Below are 24,780 nucleotides of genomic sequence, written 5' to 3'. Positions count from 1 at the left end.
GACTCGCATTGACAAGTGACCTCCAGCTAGCTCCAGAGCTGCAATAAAGCCTGCTAGATTGGTATATAATAGCAGAGGCATGCCATACATATTTTATGTAGGTCTGGAAAAAGAACAGCTGTGGTTCAAGAGGAACTGAATCTCTTCAATCACTATGGCACCTGAGCAATGATCCCCCCCCACACAGTCGGTCACAAGACCGCTGTAATGATTGAGGAATATCCTTTATGTCTGGCTGAAGACTGTGGTAGAGGGCACATCCCATATAAAATCATTCCGCTTGTGCCATTTCATCTCTTCCTAGGATATTGTGCAGAACACTTCAACACATCTTACAAATCGAGATTTCTATTACAATTTTTATTTTAGAAATTTATGGTGCATTAAGTTACATAATTAGCATAAGAAAAAAAAAAACACATTATGTACAGATTAATAAAGTGAATCTGTGAATTAAAGTACTGTAAGTATATTATAGAATTACATTAGAATCCAAACCTTGCTCTGTTAACGCGGTATGTATGCTTAGTTCATTTAAAGCCTGTGACCAATATCTTATACCCTGCAGTATTATTGGGATAGATGCAGTACTTATGAGGAAAACTTCCCAATGCACCTCCTTAATAGAACGTTCAAAAAGGCTTCAAACCAGCATTACCTATATAGACCATGTACAGAAAGACAAACAGATGGCGTTAAGTAAATGAGAAATGGTGTTGATCGTATCATTTGTATAGTAGACTTGTAATAGGACATTACACAAAGCAGATCATTTCTACTTCTGCAAGGCTGAGCTCCGTGGTAGAAGTAAAGTCTTTGTTTCCCCCCTGGAATAAGTGAAATTAATATCCTCATTTCTTTCATCATCTCTCAAGGTAAGGTTTTACTGAGCTCCTGAATGGCCCAGCGATTGTCCTTAATCTTATCTCTTAGACGGGTATATTCTTGAACCATCTCCTCAAATTGTGTGCCCAGGAATTCATAAGAGGCAAGGATCTGTCTGGATGTTGATAGTTCTGTGTTTTCAGATTTCACAGCAGCCTCCAAAGTAGACCTAGAAGATTGAAAAAGTGAGCAAGGAGAAGTGACATTACCCAGATCTACACCATTTGTTCCACTTTACCTGATGTATTTGTGAACCTCCACCTTCTCAGGAGTGTATGTGTCAGTGAGGACTTGGAGCTCTTCCATCCTATAAGACATAAGAAATTAGGTGAGGAAGTGTCGGCCTGACAAGAATTAAGAAAAAACCTCAAGGTGTCGAGTCACAACTCTTACCGTAGTTTTAGAAACAAAGCGCTACTCTTTGTTTCCAGGTATTCAGCGTTCATCTTGTCTACTTCAGACTGTGCCTGAAGACGGAGAGTGGAGACAGCCTGCCGGAAGAGTAACAGGCACCGCAAAAGCACCTATAAATGCCAAAGAGACATATTCTAGAGTACCTAGTCAACTTCCACCCAACTAGGCCCAGGACTTTTCAAGTTATGTTATCAGTCACATGCCTGAAAGGAAATGCAAGATGTGATAATGTATAATGTGTGTCAAAATGTGCATATAGCAGAGCTATGTGCGTATGTAAGTGTGCTTGTAGCAGAGTGGTGTGTGTATAAATGTGCATGTTTCTATATGTGCATATGTAGCAGAGCTGTGCATGTAACATAGTAACATAGTTATTAAGGTTGAAGGAAGACTGTAAGTCCATCTAGTTCAACCCATAACCTAACATGCCCTAACATGTTGATCCAGGGGAAGGCAAAAAAACCCATGTGGTAAGAGTAAGCTCCACCATGGGGAAAAAAATTCCTTCCCGACCCCCACATATGGCAATCAGACTAGTTCCCTGGATCAACGCCCTATCAAAGAATCTAATATATATACCCTGTAACATTATACTTTTCCAGGAAGGTATCCAGTCCCCTCTTAAATTTAAGTAATGACTCACTCATTACAACATCATACGGCAGAGAGTTCCATAGTCTCACTGCTCTTACAGTAAAGAATCCGCGTCTGTTATTATGCTTAAACCTTCTTTACTCCAGACATAGAGGATGCCCCCTTGTCCCTGTCACCGGTCTATGATTAAAAAGATCATCAGAAAGGTCTTTGTACTGTCCCCACATATATTTATACATTAACATAAGATCACCCCTTAGTCTTCGTTTTTCCAAACTAAATAGCCCCAAGTGTAATAACCTATCTTGGTATTGCAGACCCCCAGTCCTCTAATAACCTTGGTCGCTCTTCTCTGCACCCGCTCCAGTTCAGCTATGTCTTTCTTATACACCGGAGACCAGAACTGTGCACAGTATTCTAAGTGTGGTCGCACTAGTGACTTGTATAGAGGTAAAATTATGTTCTCCTCATGAGCATCTATGCCTCTTTTAATACATCCCATTATTTTATTTGCCTTTGTAGCAGCTGCCTGACACTGGCCACTGAATATGAGTTTGTCATCCACCCATACACCCAGGTCTTTTTCATTGACAGTTTTGCCCAGAGTTTTAGAATTAAGCACATAGTTATACATCTTATTACTTCTACCCAAGTGCATGACCTTACATTTATCCCCATTAAAGCTCATTTGCCATTTATCAGCCCAAGCTTCTAGTTTACATAAATCATCCTGTAAGATAAAATTGTCCTCCTCTGTATTGATTACCCTGCAGAGTTTAGTGTCATCTGCAAATATTGAAATTCTACTCTGAATGCCCCCTACAAGGTCATTAATAAATATGTTAAAAAGAAGAGGGCCTAATACTGACCCCTGTGGTACCCCACTGCTAACTGCGACCCAGTCCGAGTGTGCTCCATTAATAACCACCCTTTGTTTCCTATCCCTGAGCCAGCTCTCAATCCACTTACACATATTTTCCCCTATCCCCATTATTCTCATTTTATGTAACAACCTTTTGTGTGGCACTGTATCAAAAGCTTTTGAAAAGTAGCATAAGTGTGTGTGTTTGTATCTATATGTGCATATGTAGCAGAGCTGTGCATGTAGCATAAGTGTGTTTGTATCTATATGTGCATATGGAGCAGAGCTGTGCATGTAGCATAAGTGTGTGTATGTGTTTGTATCTATATGTGCATATGTAGCAGAGCTGTGCATGTAGCATAAGTGTTTGTATCCATATGTGCATATGTAGCAGAGCTGTGCATGTAGCATAAGTGTGTGTGTTTGTATCTATATGTGCATATGGAGCAGAACAGTGCATGTAGCATAAGTGTGTGTATGTGTTTGTATCTATATGTGCATATGTAGCAGAACTGGGCATGTAGCACAAGTGTGTGTATGTGTTTGTATCCATATGTGCATATGTAGCAGAGCTGTGCATGTAGCATAAGTGTGTGTATGTGTTTGTATCTATATGTGCATATGGAGCAGAACTGTTGGTGTGTGTATTTAAACATGCATATGTAGCAGAGTACAGAGTACTGGCTCAGTAGTTAGCATTGTTGCTTTGCAGCGCTGTGGTCCTGGGTTCAAATCCCACCAAGGACAAAATCTGCAAGGAGTTTGTTTGTTCTCACCGTATATATGTGGGTTTCCTCCCACACTCCAAAGACATACAGATAAGGAATTTAGATGGTCAGTGATGATAATGTCTGTAAAGTGATGTGGAATATGATAGTGCTATATAAAGCATACATAATAAATAAATAAGAGCTGTGTGTATGATACACACTGCAGAGAATTATTAATAGACCTATTATGTCCATATTGTATAGTACGTTAATTACCACTAAACTTTACATCACCAGGGCAGTTTTAATTAATAGGAAAAAGGTTTTTCCTATTTTCTGCTGTCTAAACCTGTGATGCGTTTTATAGTTAAACAATACGGCAATTTCTCTGGAAAAAGATTCTCCCATGCCTATTAACCTTTGAGGTGCTTGGCTATCACGCCTACAGGTTTTTTAATCTGGCACTCTTCCATACACTATTTTCAGAATTATTAGGCAAGTTGTATTTTAGAGGATTATTTTTATTATTGATCAACAACTATGTTCTCAATCAACCCACAGACTCATAAATATCAAAGCTTAATATTTTTGGAAGTTGGAGTGGGATTTTTTTTTTTAGATTTGGCTTAGGAGGATATCTGTTTGTGCAGGTAACTATTACTGTGGAGAATTATTAGGCAACTTAATAAAAAGCAAATATATTTCCATCTCACTTGTTTATTTTCACCGCGTAAACCAATATAACTGCACAAAATTTAGAAATAAACATTTCTAACATGCAAAAACAAAACCCCAAAAAATGAGTGACCAATATAGCCACCTTTCTTTATGATGATACTCACCAGCCTTCCATCCATAGATTCTGTCAGTTGCTTGATCTGTTTACGATCACCATTGCGTGCAGCAGCCACCCAGACACTGTTCTGAGAGGTGTACTGTTTTCCCTCCCTGTAGATCTCACATTTTATGAGGGACCACAGGTTCTCTATGGGGTTCAGATCAGGTGAACAAGGGGGCCTTGTCATTGTTTTTTCTTCTTTGAGACCTTTACTGGCCAGCCAAGCTGTGGAGCAGTTGGAGGCATGTGATGGAGCATTGTCCTGCATGAAAATCATATTTTTCTTGAACGATACTGACTTCTTCCTGTACCACTGCTTGAAGAAGTTGTCTTCCAGAAAGTGGCAGTAGGTCTGGGAGTTGAGCTTCACTCCATCCTCAACCCGAAAAGGTCCAAGTTAATCTTTGATGATACCAGCCCATACCAGTACCCCACCTCCACCTTGCTGGCATCTGAGTGGAGCTCTCTGCCCCTTACTGATCCAGCCTCTGGCCCATCCATCTGGCCCATCCATCTGGCCCATCAAGAGTCACTCATTTCATCAGTCCATAAAACCTTTTAAAAGTCAGTCTTAAGATAAAACGTCAAGACTGGGCCAAGAAATAGCTTATGTTTCTTGTTCAAAGGTGGTCGTTTTTCAGCCTTCCTTACCTTGGCTATGTCCCTGAGTATCGCACACCTTGTGCTTTTTGTTACTCCAGTAACGTTGCAGCTCTGAAATATGGCAAAACTGGAGGCAAATGGCATCTTGGCAGCTTCACGCTTGATTTTGCTCAATTCATGGGCAGTTATTTTGCGTCTTTTTTGCCCAACACGCTTCTTGCGACCCTGTTGGCTATTTGCCATGAAACGCTTCACTGTTTGGTGATCACGCTTCAAAAGTTTGGCAATTTCAAGACTGCTGCATCCCTCTGCAAGACATCTCACAATTGTGGACTTATCAGAGCCCATCAAATCTCTCTTCTGACCCATTTTGCCAAAGGAAAGGAAGTTGCCTAATAATTAAGCACACCTTATATAGGGTGTTGATGTCATTAGCTAACACCCCTCCTCATTACAGAGATGCACATCACCTGATTTACTTAATTGGTAGTTGGCTCTCAAGCCTGACCAGCTTGGAGTAGGACAACATGTATAAAAAGTATCATGTGATCAAAATACAACTTGCCTAATAATTCTGCACACAGTGTAAGGGTCACAAAAGAGTTTTATGGCTATATAACTAAGTGATCCACATGAGGGCTATTTAATAGCTCCCCAAATTCTTCAGAGACTTTAAAGGGAACCTGTCACCCCCCAAAATGGAAGATGAGCTAAGCCCACCAGCATCAGGGGCTTATCTTCAGCATTCTGTAATGCTGTAGATAAGCCCCCGATGTATCCTGAAAGATGAGAAAAAGAGGTTAGATTATACTCACTCAGGGGCGGTCCGGTCCGATGGACGTCACGGTCCAGGGCCTCCCATCTTCATAGGATGTCTTCACGCTGCGGCTCCAGCGCAGGCGTACTTTGCCTGTCCTGTTGAGGGCAGAGCAAAGTACTGCAGTGCACAGGGAAAGGTCAGAGAGGCCCAGCACACTGCAGTACTTTGCTCTGCACTCAACAGGACAAAGTACGCCTGCGCCGGAGCGTGAAGACAAGAGGACGTCATTGTAAGAAGATGGGAGGCCCCAGACCGCGACGCCCACCACAGCGGGACCGCCCCTGGGTGAGTATAATCTAACCTCTTTTTCTCCTCTTTCAGGATACATCGGGAGCTTATCTACAGCATTCCAGAATGCTGTAGATAAGCCCCTGATGCCGGTGGCCTTAGCTGATTTTCGATTTTGGGGGTGACAGGTTCCCTTTAATAATTTTATAGGACAGTAAAGTTACAACTTTACAGACGCTGGATTTTCACAAAAAATACACAAAAAAAGCAGCTTCACTTTATGTCAGTCAGTAGATGGCGCAGGCAGAGCAGATCTGACACTGGAATGTGGCGTTAGACGAGATGAAAGACACCTCAATGTAAGTTATGTTATTGCCATATTATACAGTAATTATCCACAGCCGCATCTCCAGGCATGCACCTAGATGTAGATTCTCCCCATTAACTTACACGGGGATATATCTCGTGCTGTTTTTCAAGTGCAGCCCCCATTTCCTGATGTTTTTCTTGTTCATTTTTTAACCTCCTTTTTTCATCCTCCAGCGTTGTGGCCAGACGAACAGCTTTTGCAGTACGGAGAACTTCACTTTCCTCATCTGAAGAATAAGGCATAAATAAGAACAGGTAATTGGTTATAGTCATCAAGACCAGGTAAAGCTACCGATTAAGGATACACATAAAACAAAGCAAAGATATTTAACCTTTGCCACCCCAAACTAATAGTGGTTCATATAAAGACCCACATACACGAGGATCTTGTATGACATGGGCCTGTTCTGATCAGTCACCTTGGCCAACAAGACATGATCTTCAGGAGAAATTTATATAGTGTACCTCCACTATTCCTAATGCACTTGTTTGTTTGGAATATACAGTAACATGATAGGGAAAATAACACTGAAAAAACGTCTTAAATTGAGTTTTATATAATACTCAAAAATAGCTGGGGATCGTTTCTTTTGAGCTTTCATTTTTCTGAAAGAAAATTCTGGAAGAATTGATCAATTATTTGCTAAATGTCTCATATTTGAACTACAGTTAGACTTCAGTAGGTGCATGTGCACCATTTGTATTGCGTTCTGACCATAAGCAGTGCTGGCTTCTCCCTTTTTTTTTCTCTTCATTTTTCTTCCCCCTATTCCAAGAGCCATAACTTTTTTATTTTTCTGTTGACATAGCAGTGAGTGGGCTTGTTTTTTTATGAGACATTTTGTACTCTTGAATGTTACCATCCATTTTATCATGTAACATAATGGAAAGCAGTAAAACAGAAAGAAAAAAAAAAAACACTCCAAAAAGGCAAAATACCACACTTTATTTTATTTATTTATTTTTTAATAATTACAGCATTTATTTTAGAGTAAAAATGACCTGGCAAAATTACTTTTACAGAGATACTAAACATGCTTACATTATGTTTTTTTACCCTTAATCCCATATGACGTGCTATCCCAGTCGAGGTGACCTGGGACTTAATTCCCAGTGACGGGATAGTACGTCATATGCGATCAGCCGCACTCACGGGGGGAGCGCAGCCGATCGTGGCCGGGTGTCAGCTGACTATCGCAGCTGACATCCGGCACTATGTGCCAGGAGCAGTCACGGACCGGCCCATTAACCCCCAGCACACTACGATCAAACATGATCACAGTGTTCCGGCGACATAGGGAAGCATCGCGCAGGGAGGGGGCTCCCTGCGTGCTTGCCTGAGACCCTCGGAGCAACGCGATGTGATCACGTTGCTCCGGGGGTCTCCTACCTTCTTCTCCCTGCAGGCCCCGGATCCAAAAATGGCCACGGGGCTGCATCCGGGTCCTGCAGGGAGGTGGCTTACCAGCGCCTGCTCAGAGCAAGCACCGGCAAGCCTGGAGCACTGCCTGTCAGATCGCTGATCTGACACAGTGCTGTGCAAATTGTCAATCAGCGATCTGTCACTATAACATGATGCCACTCCCCTGGGGCAATGTTGTAAAGTAAAAAAAATAAATAATTATTCACGTGTAAAAAAATAAATAAATTCCTACATAAAAAATATATATATATTGTTCCCATAAATACATTTCTTTATCTAAATAATAATAAAAAGTACACATTTAGTATCGCCGCGTCTGTAACGACCCAACCTATAAAACTGTCCTGCTAGTTAACCCCTTCAGTGAACGCAGTAAAAAAAAAAAAACGAGCCAAAAAACAACGCTTTATTATCATACCGCCGCACAAAAAGTGGAATAACACGCGATGAAAAAGACGGAAATAAATAACCATGGTACTGCTGAAAACGTCATCTTGTCCCGCAAAAAACGAGCTGCCATACAGCATCATCAGCGAAAAAATTAAAAAGTTATAGTCCTCAGAATAATGCGATGCAAAAATAATTATTTTTTCTATAAAATAGTTTTTATCATATAAAAGACCCAAAACATAAAAAAAAATAAATATATAAATGAGGTATCGCTGTAATCGTATTGACCCAAAGAATAAAACTGCTTTATCCATTTTACCAAACGTGGAATTGTATTGGGTGGGTTAGGGGGGCAAGTTGGGAGTTGGTAGGGGGGGTGGGAGGGATTAGACAGCTCATACTTGGAAAAGTGGATACTATGAAGGATGATGAGCCGTAGGATGGGGGACCGCATTAAAATATTGAGTTGGAATGTAAGAGGCCTAGCGGATAAAACTCGGCGGGCGGCAAGTCTGCAGTATGTTCGAGAACAGAGGGTCTCAATGGTATGCCTGCTGGAGACACATTTAGTGCGGGAAAAGGTGGATGTATTGAACAGGCGCTGGATACAGAGGGCATACCATTCTACCTTCTCTACGTACTCTAGGGGTGTGTCGGTGTTGGTACCTGTGGGAGTGCAGTATGAAGAGGTGAAGGTACAGGAGGATGTGGATGGTCAGTATGTGGTGGTGCAATGCAAAATAAATGGAGTGTTGATGTGTATAGCAGCGATGTATATTCCGCCTCCATACTCAAGTAAGAAAATTAGAGAGGTGCTGGAGAGGGTGGAAAGCTCGGGCCGATACCATTTCTAATTATTGGAGATCTTAATAATATATGTGATGACTTTTGGGATAAAAATAAAAACTCCCAGAATAGGACAGAGGGACACATTACTACGTTTGGGACTTATATTCGTGAAGTGGGTATGACTGACCTATGGAGAGTTAGGCATGTTGGGGAAAGGGGGTATTCATGTTATTCACCGGCTCATGGTACTCTATCCAGAATTGATTTGGCACTGGGCAACCGTCTGTTGGACACGATGGTAGGGGGATGTGAGATATTTGCCTAGGGCCCTCTCGGACCATAGTCCAATTGAGGTGGAGTTTCGACCGATGGGGACACGGGCCGTGAACAGGAGAGAGTGGAAGATTCACCCAAACTGGCTGCACAGTATAGATCTAGATAAGATAAAACGGGAGTTGGTGGAATTTTTTGAGCTGAATGATGGGAGTGTAGATGCTCTTACTGTATGGGAAGCCATGAAGGCGTACTTAAGAGAGCTGCTATTTAGAGACATTAGTAGATGCAAGCGGAAGTCAAGAGAGGCAGAGAAGGCAGCGATTGATTGGTTGAGGGCAGCGGAGGATGAGATGGTGACACTGGGTACTCCGGAAGCTGGGAAGAGATTAAAGGCAGCTCAAAGTCATCTGGAAGAAATTTTGCTGGGTAAAGCTGAAAGGAAGCGGGAATTCATGAAGCTGGCTTATTATCAGGAGGGTGAAACTGTAGGTCACATGCTGTCGCTGGTGGCTTCTGCACAGAGAAGTACTTCATTTGTCCGTTCTCTGGTTTCCGGAAGTGGTACGAGTGTCTCTGAGACTCCAGAGATTTTGGAGGTTTTTGTGGATTTTTACGAGGACCTATATTCCTCTCGGGTGGATGGGACAGTGGGAGACACAGTGGCGTTCCTTGAGGGACTGGAGCTCCCGAGGTTGAGTGATGCAGATAGAGAGGGCTTGGAGGCTCCTATCACGGAGGAGGAACTGGGTCGGGCATTACAGTCTATGGCTAATGGGAAGGCGCCTGGAGTAGATGGGTTTCCTGCTGAGATCTATAAACATATGGGGGAGGTGCTAATTCCCAGATTAAAGGCGGTCCTAGAGGAGGCTAAGACTAGGGAGTGTCTGCCTGCATCCATGAGAGAGGCCATAATAGCGGTGATTCCTAAGGAGGGGAAAGACTTGGGGCAACCTGAGTCATATCGGCCAATCTCCTTGCTCACTATAGATGTCAAGATTCTGGCCAAGGTGTTGGCGATGAGGTTGACGAGTGTAATCTCCGGCCTGGTGCACCCAGACCAATCTGGCTTTATGCCTGATAGATCCACGGCGGTCAACCTACGGAGGCTATTTATGAATCTGCAGCTTAGGTCTGATAACTGTGGCCAGAGAGTTATTGCATCTTTAGACGCCCATAAGGCGTTCAACAGTGTGGAATGGGGATATCTCTGGCAGGTGTTGCAATATACGGGGTTTGGCTCACGGTTTGTGTCCTGGATTCAGCTGCTGTATTCGCAGCCGATGGCCAGAGTCCGGGTGAATGGGGAGTTATCACAGACTATACAATTAGCTAGAGGGACAAGGCAAGGATGTCCGCTCTCTCCTTTTTTGTTTGCTCTGGCCGTGGAGCCATTGGCTGCTAAACTTCGACAGTCTGACGAGGTGTCTGGGTTTAAATATGGGATGATTGAAGAGAGGGTGGCGTTGTATGTGGACCATATTCTACTGTTTCTAGCTGACCCGGTTGCTTCCTTGGGGGGGTGGGCTATTGGGATTATTGAAAGATTTGGCTCACTGTCAGGACTGACGATAAACTGGAGTAAGTCTATTTTGTTTAAAGTGGACGACGTAGGGGAGAAGGGGAGTGAGCTGCTGGAGGATGGGCGACTGAAGGTGGTAAGTCAATTTAAATATCTTGGGATATGGGTATCTATGCCGGTTACGGATTACATACATAGGAATCTGACTCCGATCTTAGGTGTTCTTAAGGCAAAAGTGGATGCTTGGGTTAAGCTGCATTTATCTGTGGTGGGCAGGGTGAATCTTATCAAAATGATTTTGATGCCGAAGATTCTGTATGTTCTTCATAATGCGCCAGTTTGGATACCACGCAGGAAATTTCAGCAGATTAACTCCCTGTTCAGGAATTTGGTATGGGGGAGACAACATCCACGTATCAGACTGGAGACACTTCAACGACCCAAGGAAGATGGGGGCTTGGCATTGCCTAACCCTGAAGTAGTTCTTGCAGCCCAGAGTCAGCATTTAAAGGGCTGGGCGCATGAAGGGTCGTCCGGGGCTGTACAGCAATTAATGGAAAAGGTGACAAAAAGAAGGCCAGCAGTACAATGTCTGGAGGATGGCTCCCTGGGGGCTTTGGGGAAATTGTATCCGACTTTGTTATTGATATGTAAGCTGTGGGGTAGACTAAAACATATACGTGGGATTACGGGTCTGACCAGATTCTCCCCGCTATGGCATAATAATTTAAAGGAGTTTGTGGCAATGGGGGTACTACCAGAAAGGCAGGCCAATGGGATTCAATATGTCTATCAGATAATTGAGCAGGGAGAGTTGAAATCCCTTTCCCAGTTGCAGGTGGAATTTGATCTCGGCCCTGTGGCAGAATATCAATATTTGCGGATGAGACACACATTTGGAGCTCAGAACAGGGACGGAGGCATCAGAATTCAAAGGGATATAGTGTTAGAGTATGTGTGTGGTGAAGGGACTACTGGGGGGGGGGTTATTTCCACTCTTTATAAAGACTTGCTGCACACTTTCCTGTTAAGGTTTCCAATACTGGCGAGAGCCAAGTGGGAGAGGGATCTGGGCCCATTGGAGAATTAAACTTGGGAGTCGGTGCTGGAGTGGGTTCCACAGCTGTCTCTGAGCGAACCGTATAGGCTGGCACAGCTTTATGTAATACACAGTTTACAAATCTCCGAAGGTGTTATATAAGGCAGGCTTGTGTGATGATTCTGAGTGCCCGAGGTGTAAATCTACAGATGCTGATATATTTCATATGATGTGGATGTGTCCGAGACGACTGGCTGCTTTTTGGTTGGTAGTTTTGAGTCGTGTGGAAGGAGCATACAGATGCACGGTGCCAAGGGACCCGATGGTGTGCTTGTTGGGGTGCGTGGATGAGATTGGAGTGGATAACAACCTGAAGACAGCTATTGCCAGATTGCTGTATATGGCCCGGAAGGTAAAAGCGTGAAATTGGATTAAGGACGAGCCGCCTTCAAGAAGAGAATTCCTCCAATATGTGAAGCAGGGCCTGAAACTGGAAGAGGGGTTTTATCAGAAAAGAGGGAAAATTGAAATGTTCAATAAGCTGTGGTCTCCGTGGCTTGCCATGGGATAGGTTTGTTATAGAGACCGGGTGAATCAAGACCCTGAATTGGTGAAAACATAACAAGTGGCCTATGGTCCTAACTGAGGGGATAGTCATCCTATAGATTTGAGTGTGGAGCTATTAAACAAGGTGGGCTGTCTTATTGGAGGGGGCAACTTTGTACTGAAAACAAGAATGTAGCATGTCAATTGTAATGTTATTCTTAATAAAAATTTGAGTTAAAAAACAAAACAAAAAAACGTGGAATTGTATAAACGCGCCCCAAAAAGAATTAAATGAATAACTGGTTTTTGGTCATTCTGCCTCACAAAAATCGGAATAAAAAGCGATCAAAAAAATGTCACTTGCCCAAAAAAGTTACCAATAAAAACGTCAACTCGTCCCGCAAAAAGCAAGACCTCACATGACTATGGACCAAAATATGGAAAAATTATAGCTCTCAAAATGTGGTGACGCAAAAAATATTTTTTGCAATAAAAAGCGTCTTAGTCTGACGGCTGTCAATCATAAAAATCCGCTAAAAAACCCGCTATAAAAGTAAATCAAACCCCCCTTCATCACCCCCTTAGGGAAAAATAATAAAATTAAAAAAAATGTATTTATTTCCATATTCCCATTAGGGTTAGGGCTAGGGTTAGGATTAGGGTTTAAGTTAGAATTGGAGGTTTCCACTGTTTAGGCACATCAGGGGCTCTCCAAAAGCGACATGGCGTCCGATCTCAATTCCAGCCAATTCTGTGCTGAAAAAGTAAAACAGTGCTCCTTCCCTTCCGAGCTCTCCCGTGTGCCCAAACAGGGGTTTACCCCAACATATGGGGTATCAGCGTACTCAGGACAAATTGGAAAACAACTTTTGGGGTCCAATTTCTCGTTACCCTTGGGAAAATAAAAATTTGGGTGGCTAAAAAAACATTTTTGTGGGAAAAAAATGATTTTTTATTTTCACGGCTCTGCGTTATAAACTGTAATGAAACACTTGGGGCTGAAGGACGTTGCATGCAGCAGATCGCTCTCCACGGCGTCTCCAGATTCTGTTACATGTGCTCACTGTGAACCTAGCATCCTGCATGGTGTTGGGCTGTGAGCACAACCCCCATCTGTGGATGTCGGGCACTCAGACCATCCTCATGGAGTCTGTTTCTAACAGCTTGTGCAGACATGCACATTTGTGGCCTGCTGGAGGTCATTTTGCAGGGCTCTGGCAGTGCTCCTCCTGTTCCTCCTTGCACAAAGGCTGAGGTAGCGGTCCTGCTGCTGTGTTGTTGCCCACCTACGGCCCCCTCCACGTCTCCTGGTGTACTGGCCTGTCTCCTGGTAGCGCCTCCAGCCTCAGAAATAGTTTCTTCCAGGCCCCAATCTTCTGCTGGAACTTCCCAAGCAAAGGAGTCAGGTTGAGCCGTACATAGTCCTCTATTTTGTCCGAAACCACAATGCCAAGATATTTAAACTCATGTACCACCCTTATGGAAACCCCAGGGTCTAGTGTCAGAGGAGCCACCGCTTCCATGGGCAGCAACACAGACTTATCCCGATTAATAGATAATCCTGAAAGAGCCCCAAATGTAGTAATACTATTCATAACGGCCCCCAGAGACTCCTGTGCATCTTCCAAGAACAATAACACGCCGTCCACATACAGGGCTATCATTTCTTCATAGTTTCCATACCGAAACCCCTTTTCTAAGTATTTATCAGTTTGAAACATTCTCCTACGTTCCGCTTTTTTCATTGCCATCTGACATACTCTATTCTGAGCTACCTTTAACCTCACCTGTGCCTCTGGGGACTGATCGTTAATTAATGCCACCTCAGCCTCCTCCAACTCTTAACATCTGATCCTTTCTGCCTTGACTCGGGATATCCCTTTAATGCACTTGCACCTTATACGCTTTCATTATGCCTTTTGCTTGGTATTAGGTCTTACAGTTTGACCCTTTATGCACAGCACTTGTACCTTATTTATCCACCTATGGATTTGTATGCTGGTTGAAAAATCAATGGCTAATTGGTGTAACACTAGTATTTTGCATAAGATTAATTTTTCATGGTGGATCTTTGTGTATTTATACATATGGTTACAAATATTCTTTTTGGCATAATTTTTTGGGACTATATTTTATATGTGTATTTTTTATTACATAAAAAAATTTTTGGCGCAGCACTTTATCATTTAATCATGTTTATGTCCCTATTATATTTATGATTACTTTTCACTTGATTATATTTATTGATATTTATATATTTGGACACTACATATTTTGATTTGATTTATTGCTGCAATATAGTCTGCATACTATTCACTTGTTTGGTTTCACACCGGCGGTTACTCATGTCTTTTCATCTCCATGTATACTTAGTTTTTTAAATTTTTATTCATTACCAATAAACATTAATGACTTTTACTCTGGGCTTAGTACTTTGTTGCTCTGTAGGTTTTTTTTGATTATTTTGAAGTTTTGCCCCTATATTTACATAGCCTCCCCCTCGTTCTTTAGGATTTATTCTTCAATAGCGATACCACATTTATATAATTTCATGTTTTGCAGATTTTTACACAACTTTTTTTTTTTTTTAAAGAAAAAAATAGTTTTTACATCACTATTCTCAGAGCTATAGCTTTTTAATTTTGCCGATGGAGCTCTATGGTGGACAGTTTTTTGCAGGACAAGATAACGTTTTCAGCTATACCACTTTTATTTACAAACATGGCTTTTTACTCCACTTTGTTTGGCGGTATGATGAAAAAGCATAGTTTTTGTTACGTTTGTATTTATTTTTTTACAGTACTCACTGAAGGGGTTAACATGTGTACCAGTTTTATAGGTCAGGTCCTTCCAGACACAGCGATAACAAATATATGTACTTTGTTTTTACATAAATATACATATTTATTGGTGTAATTTATTTTGTTCTTTATTTTGTGATTTTTTAAATTTCTATGGCACTTTAACTCCTATTACTCTGATATATTGCATTACAGCAGTCAGTGTTACAATGATAGAACGGGTTTTAAACCATGCTCTTTATATGGTCTAACAGTCGACTATAGCTGGCAGACCCGGAGATTGTCATTTGACGTGCAGTTGCCATGACCATCATCGGCAGCCCGCGATTACCTTGCACAGTGACGACTGGGAGGGAGAGGGAAGGCTCTCCTAGCCTTCTAAATGCTGTGATCGCTATTGATCGTGGCATTTAGAGGGATAAACAGTCAGGGTTTGGCTATTTGGCTATCCGCTCTTTACACTCTACTGAAACTGCCCTCACTAAAGTCTCTAATGACCTACTAACAGCTAAATCTAATGGTCACTATTCCATGCTAATTCTCTTGGATCTCTCCGCAGCATTCGACACTGTGGATCATCAGCTCCTCCTCACTATGCTCCGCTCCATCGGCCTCAAGGACACCGTTCTCTCTTGGTTCTCCTCCTATCTCTCTGGCCGATCCTTCACTGTTTGTTTTGCTGGTTCCTCCTCCTCTCACCTTCCCCTTACTGTTGGGGTTCCTCAAGGATCAGTCCTAGGCCCCCTCCTCTTCTCTTTGTATACTGCCCCTATTGGACAAACAATCAGTAGATTTGGTTTCCAGTACCATCTCTATGCTGACGACACCCAATTATATACCTCTTCTCCTGTTATCACGCCGACCTTTTTAGAAAACACCAGTGATTGTCTTACCGCTGTCTCTAACATCATGTCCTCCCTCTATCTGAAACTGAACCTGTCAAAAACTGAACTCCTCGTGTTCTCTCCCTCTACAAACCTACCTTTGCCCGACATTGCCATCTCTGTGTGCGGTTCCACCATTACTCCAAAGCAACATGCCCGCTGCCTTGGAGTCATCCTTGATTCCGAGCTTTCATTCACCCCCCACATCCGATCACTGGCTCGCTCTTCTTATCTGCATCTCAAAAACATTTCCAGAATTCGCCCTTTTCTTACTTTCGACTCTGCAAAAACTCTTACTGTCTCACTTATTCTTTCTCGTCTGGACTATTGTAACTCTCTACTAATTGGCCTACCTTTTACCAGACTCTCCCCGCTCCAATCTGTCCTGAATGCTGCTGCCAGGATCATATTCCTCGCCAACCGTTACACCGATGCCTCTACCTTGTGCCAGTCATTACACTGGCTACCCATCCAATCCAGAATCCAGTACAAAACTACTACCCTCATCCACAAAGCACTCCATGGCTCAGCACCACCCTACATCTCCTCTCTGGTCTCAGTCTACCAACCTACCCGTGCCCTCCGCTCCGCTAATGACCTCAGGTTAGCATCCTCAATAATCAGAACCTCCCACTCCCGTCTCCAAGACTTTACACGTGCGGCGCCGATTCTTTGGAATGCACTACCTAGGTTAATACAATTAATCCCCAATCCCCACAGTTTTAAGCGTGCCCTAAAAACTCATTTGTTCAGATTGGCCTACCGCCTCAACGCATTAACCTAATTATCCCTGTGTGGCCTATTAATAAAAAAACAACAACATAATCACGTTCCTCCATCATGTTCTCATACACTTTATGCAGTTAATAGCCTCTGTGTCTGTACTGTTACATACTTAGGCAGTTAACTGGTTCATGCAGCTTTACATGAACACCCGAGCCTTACACTATGGCTGGTCCAAATAACTAAAGCAATTGTTACCATCCACCTCTCGTGTCTCCCCTTTTCCTCATAGATTGTAAGCTTGCGAGCAGGGCCCTCATTCCTACTGGTATCTGTTTTGAACTGTGATTTCTGTTATGCTGTAATGTCTATTGTCTGTATAAGTCCCCTCTATAAGTTGTAAAGCGCTGCGGAATATGTTGGCGCTATATAAATAAAATTATTATTATTATTATTATTATTATCACTTAAGCCAAGCTCCTGGTGGCGATTGTGCGGGAATAGCTTCTGTGCCCATATGATCGCCAGGGTGTACCGATATATATCCACTTACGGGAACGCACTGCAAAATAGGAGGTAGCTGGACGTCCAATGTCAGGAAGGAGTTAATGCTGCATGACCAAACCACACTAGCCTTATTCTGAGAAAATAACTTTTCAAGCATTTAAGATAATAATTTTAAGCACACCTGTTTCTGGTTGGTGAAAAGACAAAAAAGTAAAGCATTTCTTTCGCAAGGCATCTTCCAGCTGCTTCTTCAACTGTTCTCTCATCCAAAAAATATCCTGAAATGATAGGAGACCATCCAGACACCATATAAAATAACAGGATGGTATGTTGTGTTACAAAAGAGGCGTTTTGTTACCCTCTGTAGTGGCAGAAATTCATTCACGTGTTTCTTCTGCAATCCGAGAAGAGATGCAGAGGCAGGTTCATCTATAGAGGGCAGAAGACGTGCGCACTCCGAGACCACAAAACACCGCTGCAGATGGTCCAGAAACTGTACATTGTGAAGGCAAGACAGGAAAGAGAAAATACAAAAATAAACATAAAATGGAAGGTAATATATGGCTCATCATTCTTACTGCCAGGAACAAAGAACAGAAGTAACATACCTTATTCTCCTCATCAGTCAGTGCATCCTCCTGCTTCTTCATCTGCAAGTCTACTAATATCTCCTGAACCAGGCGATGGATAACTTCTGACCTGAACCAAATTATCCTCTGCAGTCGTAGCTCTCTTTGTGTCTTAAAAGAAAAAAAAAAGTTAGAAAATCATACGGCAGCGGAAATCTGTTAAACAGATAGTCAGTCAGTGACATCCACCAGTCTCTCAGCCACACAACACAGATAAATGTTGAAGGACGGCAATGATGAAGCTAACAATTTTCTGTCGCCGTGACTTAAGATCCCTCTGAACAGTTCCCTCTGAACAGTTCCCTGTCCTTGTAATCATCATTCACTCCTATAAAAATGCCGAAATGCAGAGATTTCAGTTACCTTGTGCAGGAGAAATGTGGCCGACAGAAGCCAGCAAGAGAGGGACATTAGTCAAGACACATCGTGCTACCAAAATTAGTGCCCTCGGTTAATCACAACTACCGTATATTCAATAGGCAACACAGAGGTGTCCTGCATCTTAAGGTGCAGAGGATCGAGAGGAGAGCACATCGTACTAGCTGTCTCCACCTCCACACATTACACAGAGTTATGGTATAATTAAACATGGCCTTGCAAGATTAGAAATATGGCTAAAATGTGATGACAAGCGAATATGAGCAGAGATAGGTACAGGGGTGACATTCTCTATATTGCAGAAAAGAAACACTTTACTCTTCCTCTGCCAGGGATATCAGAACCCATGATTGGGTCAGAGTCGTTTTGTTAAAAAAGGTAGGCAATGTTGAAGTATCAAGTCCTGTAACACTGCCCTACCACCAAATCGGCCAAACACATTATTATGCCCCCTTCACACGTCCTGTACTGGAAAAAACTGTTCTGGAGGCAGCTCTCATCAGGGCTGTGGAGTCGGAGTCATGGAGTCGGTATAAAATGGAATTACTTTGACTCCTAAAACATATAATAAATTGGGTACAGTAGTTCAATGCAGTTTGTGGGGAATATTTTTTTTTCATAAGAATTAGGGAAAGTTATGAAATGTCCTATAAATGTCTGTCCTATTCCTGATCTAAGGTCTAGACTTTTAGCCGAGAGGAATCTGTGCTGCAGTCTATGTTCATGACAAGTAGTGAAGCTCCTCCTCTACAGATAAGGGGAAAAAAATAAACACAGGGAAAGAAAGCTTACATTCATCTCACAAGTTCTGGAGTTAACAGGAAAGCAGGATTAAGGCAAATACTTGTTAAAGCATATCTAAACTTTCAATAAACTGTGCATAAATCAATAGCCCAGTATATGTTGCCGCAAAAATTGGAAAAACTTTGAAAGTGTCCCCAAGTGCAGTTGCAAAAACCATCAAGCGCTATAAAGAAACTGGCTCACATGAGGCCCGACCCAGGAAAGGAAGACCAAGAGTCACCTCTGCTTCTGAGGATAAGTTTATCCGAGTCACCAGCCTCGCAGGTTAACAGCAGCTCAGATTAGAGACCAGGTCAATGCCAGACAGAGGTCTAGCAGTACACACATCTCTACAACAACTGTTAAGAGGGGACTTTGTGCAGCAGGCCTTCATGGTAAAATAGCTTCTAGGAAACCACTGCTAAGGACAGGCAACAAGCAGAAGAGACTTGTTTGGGCTAAAGAACACAAGGAATGGACATTAGACCAGTGGAAATCTGTGCTTTGGTCTGAGGAGTCCAAATTTGAGATATTTGGTTCCAGCCACCGTGCTCTTTCAAGAGCTTCCAATCTAAAAAGACAATTTACAACGCTGCCACCCAGAAGTTTACAAACCTATGATTGAAAAAAGATCACAGCAGCATCAAGAAACCAGAGACCAGCACTTCCCGCCAGGCAAAGGAGGAGGAAAGAGCGTCTCAAACGTCAGTTACAAGATATTTTGTGACAAAGTTACTGTAACAATGACAGCAGATGTGTTTAAAAGACAGCTCATCAAGCTTGTTGTAAAGGACTGTGTACCACTATCATTATTTGCACGGCCAGCTTTTACAGCTCTTAATGGAGAAATGACCAGCAAATTTGGTGTTTCTCTGGAAAGAGAAAGTTAGAAAATTAGTGATTGAAGAAGCCCTTAACCAAAAGGAAGATCTCAAGAGACGCTATAATAATAATAATTTTTATTTATATAGCGCCAACATATTCCGCAGCGCTTTACAACTTATAGAGGGGACTTGTACAGACAATAGACATTACAGCATAACAGAAATCACAGTTCAAAACAGATACCAGGAGGAATGAGGGCCCTGCTCGCAAGCTTACAAACTATGAGGAAAAGGGGAGACACGAGAGGTGGATGGTGACAATTGCTTTAGTTATTTGGACCAGCCATAGTATAAGGCTCGGGTGTTCATGTAAAGCTGCATGAACCAGTTAACAGCCTAAGTATGTAACAGTACAGACACAGAGTGCTATTAACTGCATAAAGTGTATGAGAACACGATGCAAGGAACCTGATTATGTGTTTTGTTTTTTTTTCTATTTTTAATAGGCCACACAGGGATAGTTAGGTTAATGCGTTGAGGCGGTAGGCCAGTCTGAACAAATGCGTTTTTAGGGCACGCTTAAAACTGTGGGGATTGGGGATTAATCGTATTAACCTAGGTAATGCATTCCAAAGAATCGGCGCAGCACGTGTAAAGTCTTGGAGACGGGAGTGGGAGGTTCTGATTATTGAGGATGCTAACCTGAGGTCATTAGCGGAGCGGAGGGCACGGGTAGGGTGGTAGACTGAGACCAGAGAGGAGATGTAGGGTGGTGCTGAGCCATGGAGTGCTTTGTGGATGAGGGTAGTAGTTTTGTACTGGATCCTGGAGTGGATGGGTAGCCAGTGTAATGACTGGCACAAGGTAGAGGCATCGGTGTAACGGTTGGTGAGGAATATGATCCTGGCAGCAGCATTCAGGACAGATTGGAGCGGGGAGAGTTTGGTAAGAGGGAGGCCAATTAGTAGAGAGTTACAATAGTCCAGACGGGAATGAATAAGAGAAACAGTAAGAGTTTTTGCAGAGTCGAAAGTAAGAAAAGGGCGAATTCTAGAAATGTTTTTGAGATGCAGATAAGAAGAGCGAGCCAGTGATCGGATGTGGGGGGTGAATGAAAGCTCGGAATCAAGGATGACCCCAAGGCAGCGGGCATGTTGCTTTGGAGTAATGGTGGAACCGCACACGGAGATAGCAATGTCAGGCAAAAGTAGGTTAGTAGAGGGAGAGAACACGAGGAGTTCAGTTTTTGACAGGTTCAGTTTCAGATAGAGGGAGGACATGATGTTAGAGACAGCGGTAAGACAATCACTGGTGTTTTCTAAGAAGGTCGGAGTGAAAGCAGGAGAAGAGGTGTATAATTGGGTGTCATCAGCATAGAGATGGTACTGGAACCCAAATCTACTGATTGTTTGTCCAATAGGGGCAGTATACAAAGAGAAGAGGAGGGGGCCTAGGACTGATCCTTGAGGAACCCCAACAGTAAGGGGAAGGTGAGAGGAGGAGGAACCAGCAAAACATACAGTGAAGGATCGGTCAGAGAGATAGGAGGAGAACCAAGAGAGAACGGTGTCCTTGATGCCAATGGAGCGGAGCATAGTGAGGAGGAGCTGATGATCCACAGTGTCGAATGCTGCGGAAAGATCCAAGAGAATTAGCATGGAGTAGTGACCATTAGATTTAGCTGTTAGTAGGTCATTAGAGACTTTAGTGAGGGCAGTTTCAGTAGAGTGTAAAGAGCGGAAGTCAGATTGAAGAGGGTCGAGAAGAGAGTTATCTGAGAGATAGCGGGTAAGACGGGAGTGGACCAGGCATTCCAGGAGTTTAGAGATGAAGGGAAGATTAGAGACAGGTCTATAATTAGCGGCACAGTTTTGGTCGAGGGAGGGTTTTTTAAGTAATGGATGTATGATGGCATGCTTAAATGAGGAGGGAAAAATACCGGAAGTGAGGGAAAGGTTGAATATTTTTGTTATGTGAGAGGTGACAGCCGGGGAAAGGGACTGGAGGAGATGTGACGGAATGGGGTCACTGGTGCAAGTGGTCGGGCGAGAAGATGCAAGGAGCCTGCTTACTTCTTCAGTAACTGGTTCAAAGTCAGAGAGTGAACTAGATGCAGTGGGGGAGGGAGGACAGTGCCTGGTATGAAGAGATTGGGAGATGATTTCCTGTCGAATGTGCTCAATTTTTTCTTTGAAGTAATTGGCCAGATCGTCAGCGCGGAGATCTGTGGTTGGGGCCTGCTCTCTTGGGTTGAGTAGGGACTGGAAAGTGTCGAAGAGACGTTTAGGGTTATTGGACAGTGAGGTGATGAGGGTGTTGAAATAGGTTTGTTTGGAGAGGTGAAGGGCAGAGTTGTATGTTTTTAGCATGAACTTATAATGGATGAAATCTTCGGGTAGATTAGATTTTCTCCACAGACGTTTGGCGCACCTGGAGCACCGCTGCAGGAAACGTGTTTGCAGCGTGTGCCACGGTTGTCGCCGTCTGTGTCGAGTTGCTCTATGTATAGGAGGAGCAGCTTCATCCAGGGCACTTTGCAGGGTTTCATTGTAATGGTTCAGAGCAGAATCAGGACATGAGATGGAGGAGATTGGGGCCAATGAGGACTGCAAGTTCTTCATAAGTTTCTGGGTGTTAATGGCCTGTATGTTTCTATAAGTGTGGAAAGTGGGGGTGACCTGAGCGGGATGGCAGTTCTTGATAGAGAATGAAAGAAGGTTGTGGTCAGAGAGCGGGAGAGGGGTGTTTGTGAAATCATCCACTGAGCAAAGTCGGGAGAAGACCAAGTCAAGGGAGTTTCCATCTTCATGCGTTGGAGAGTTAGTATGCTGCGAGAGGCCGAAAGAGGAGGTTAGAGATAAAAGGTGAGAAGCAGACGGGGAAAGGGGAGAAGCAATGGGGATGTTGAAATCACCCATGATAAGGGTGGGGGTGTCACAGGAGAGAAAGTGTGGAAGCCAGGTGGCAAAGTGATCCAGGAACTGATGAGAGGGGCCGGGAGGACGATACACCACTGCCACTCGCATGGAGAAGGGGACGTAGAGTCTGACAGCATGGACTTCAAAGGAAGGGAATACAAGTGAGGCATGCATGGAATATTAATAAGGTTAGAGGGGTTTCTGGGTGTAGCAGTTGGGAGGTTTGACTGGCTATATGCTTCTTAAAAAGGATGCCTGCACATGGCACAAAGTGAACTATTTTCCCATCAACGTTCGATATGTTTGTGACAACAAAAAAATTGTTACTAAGACACTGGCAGTAAAAGATACTAAAGCTCATTACAGCAGCCAGTTTCTCCAGACATTAATGGGAAAAGTTCTGCAAGATTATGAACTCAAAAAAGAACAAGTTCTTGCTATTGTAACTGATAATGCTTCAAACATGATAAGTACAATTATACTGATAAATGAGAATAATGAAGGTGAACAGCAGCTACAACATTTTACATTCAGTACTTTGTAGATTGAAGGCCACAGTCCTGTTCCCATAACTGAAGAACAGATACTACAGAAGAACAGCAAAATGATTCTTTACAATTATATGATCTTGTTGAAGCTGCTTCACACCTCTTTCCTATTCATCACATGCGCTGTGCTGTGCACACGCTGCAGCTGGCAATAAGATAGTCTGCAAGCGGGACATGCTAGAACTCTGATTAGCAAAGTGAGGAAATCGGCTATTGCTGCCAGAACCCCTAAAATTGATTCCATCTTGAAGAAACGTGCTGGAAAAGGGGCAATTGTGGATCAAGCCACTCGGTGGGGCAGCACCTATTTAATGATTGAGCGATTGCTTGAGCTGAAACCCTTCCTTGTAGATATGGCCAACCCTCAGGTAACACTACATGAAGGTCAAAGGACACAGGTGGCTGAATTGAAGGAATTTCTTCATCACCCATTCACAGCGACTAAAAAAGTTAGCTGAGGATTTAACTCCTGGCATTTTTTATAAATGAGTGGAAGAAATTGTTGTTATACCTGTCCCAAAGAGGAGGTTTATTCGCAGATGGCATTGCTGCTTCAATGAAACAGAGAGACACTGCTATTAGAAAATAAAATTCTTCTGGCAGCTGTTTATGTGGACCCGAGTCATCGTATATTGCTGGATGATCAACAGCTTACTAAAGGAAAAGAAGCTCTGATTGAGGTAGCAGTTAGGATGAGTGGGCTACAGGACGACCAAGAGCAAGAGGACTTGGGTCCTGCCAGTGCTGCTTCTGCTGTTTCTTCATCCTCATCAGAGGAGTTTGATTTTGAAAAGTATTTGGACGACATGGAGCAGGCAAAGCGTTGCCGCAGCGAAAATGATTCCACTGCCATAGAAATCAGTTGACCATATTTCAGCAAAATTTTTCACTTGCTCTCAAAGAAGTAGAAGAGTTCAATCATTCATCAAAACTCACTGTGCACGAGGCAATTCCTTTATACCCTGAAATTGTTAGAGATGTTGCCCATGTGGTTACTGCTTTGCCACCAACCCAAGTTAGTGTAGAGAGGTTGTTCTCTAGCCTTAAAATAATTAGGTCAGATTTGAGGTCAATCTATGAAGGAGGATCTGATGATATTTCTCAGAACAAAATTCATAAAATTCATAGACTGCACAAATGCTATTCAGTAAGATTTTGTTGAAAACTGTTTTTTCCCCCACTGACTGCATAGTGTATAATAAATTGTAAATATGCAAAAGTTTTTTTGTTCTGAAGTTGTATTCCAATAAATATATTTATGTCTATCTAAATGGCTTGATTATCTACTATATAATTGTCTAAGGGTCACTTCCGTCTGTCTGTCTGTCCCAGAAATCCCGCGTTGCTCATTGGTCGCGGCCGAGAATTAGTCCCTCCCTACTCTCCAGCCATCAGCACCCGCTCCATACTCCCCTCCAGTCAGCACTCACACAGGGTTAATGGCAGCGTTAACAGACCGCGTTATGCCGCGGTGTAACGC

General features: G+C 43.0%; 1 protein-coding gene across 2 annotated transcripts in view; it reads right to left on the bottom strand.

Annotated features, from left to right (window-relative positions):
• Nucleotides 1-340: 340 nt before the first annotated feature.
• Nucleotides 341-24,780, bottom strand: part of HAUS4 (HAUS augmin like complex subunit 4) — a 39,406-nt gene continuing 14,966 nt past the window's right edge. Inside the window, exons 3-9 of one of the 2 annotated variants that reach the window (XM_077299068.1) lie at nt 17,829-17,960; nt 17,579-17,713; nt 17,402-17,498; nt 6,405-6,550; nt 1,279-1,409; nt 1,124-1,192; nt 341-1,054 (exon numbers count right to left, since the gene is read on the bottom strand). In XM_077299068.1, the coding sequence (XP_077155183.1) occupies nt 871-1,054; nt 1,124-1,192; nt 1,279-1,409; nt 6,405-6,550; nt 17,402-17,498; nt 17,579-17,713; nt 17,829-17,960 (894 nt within the window). In that variant the 3' untranslated portion in view covers nt 341-870. The remainder of the gene's footprint in view (nt 1,055-1,123; nt 1,193-1,278; nt 1,410-6,404; nt 6,551-17,401; nt 17,499-17,578; nt 17,714-17,828; nt 17,961-24,780) is intronic. The other variant, XM_077299073.1, reaches the window with a different exon arrangement.

Source organism: Ranitomeya variabilis, chromosome 1, assembly GCF_051348905.1.
Source record: "Ranitomeya variabilis isolate aRanVar5 chromosome 1, aRanVar5.hap1, whole genome shotgun sequence".
Taxonomy (NCBI): domain Eukaryota; kingdom Metazoa; phylum Chordata; class Amphibia; order Anura; family Dendrobatidae; genus Ranitomeya; species Ranitomeya variabilis.
This window is presented reverse-complemented; position numbering and strand designations above follow the sequence as displayed.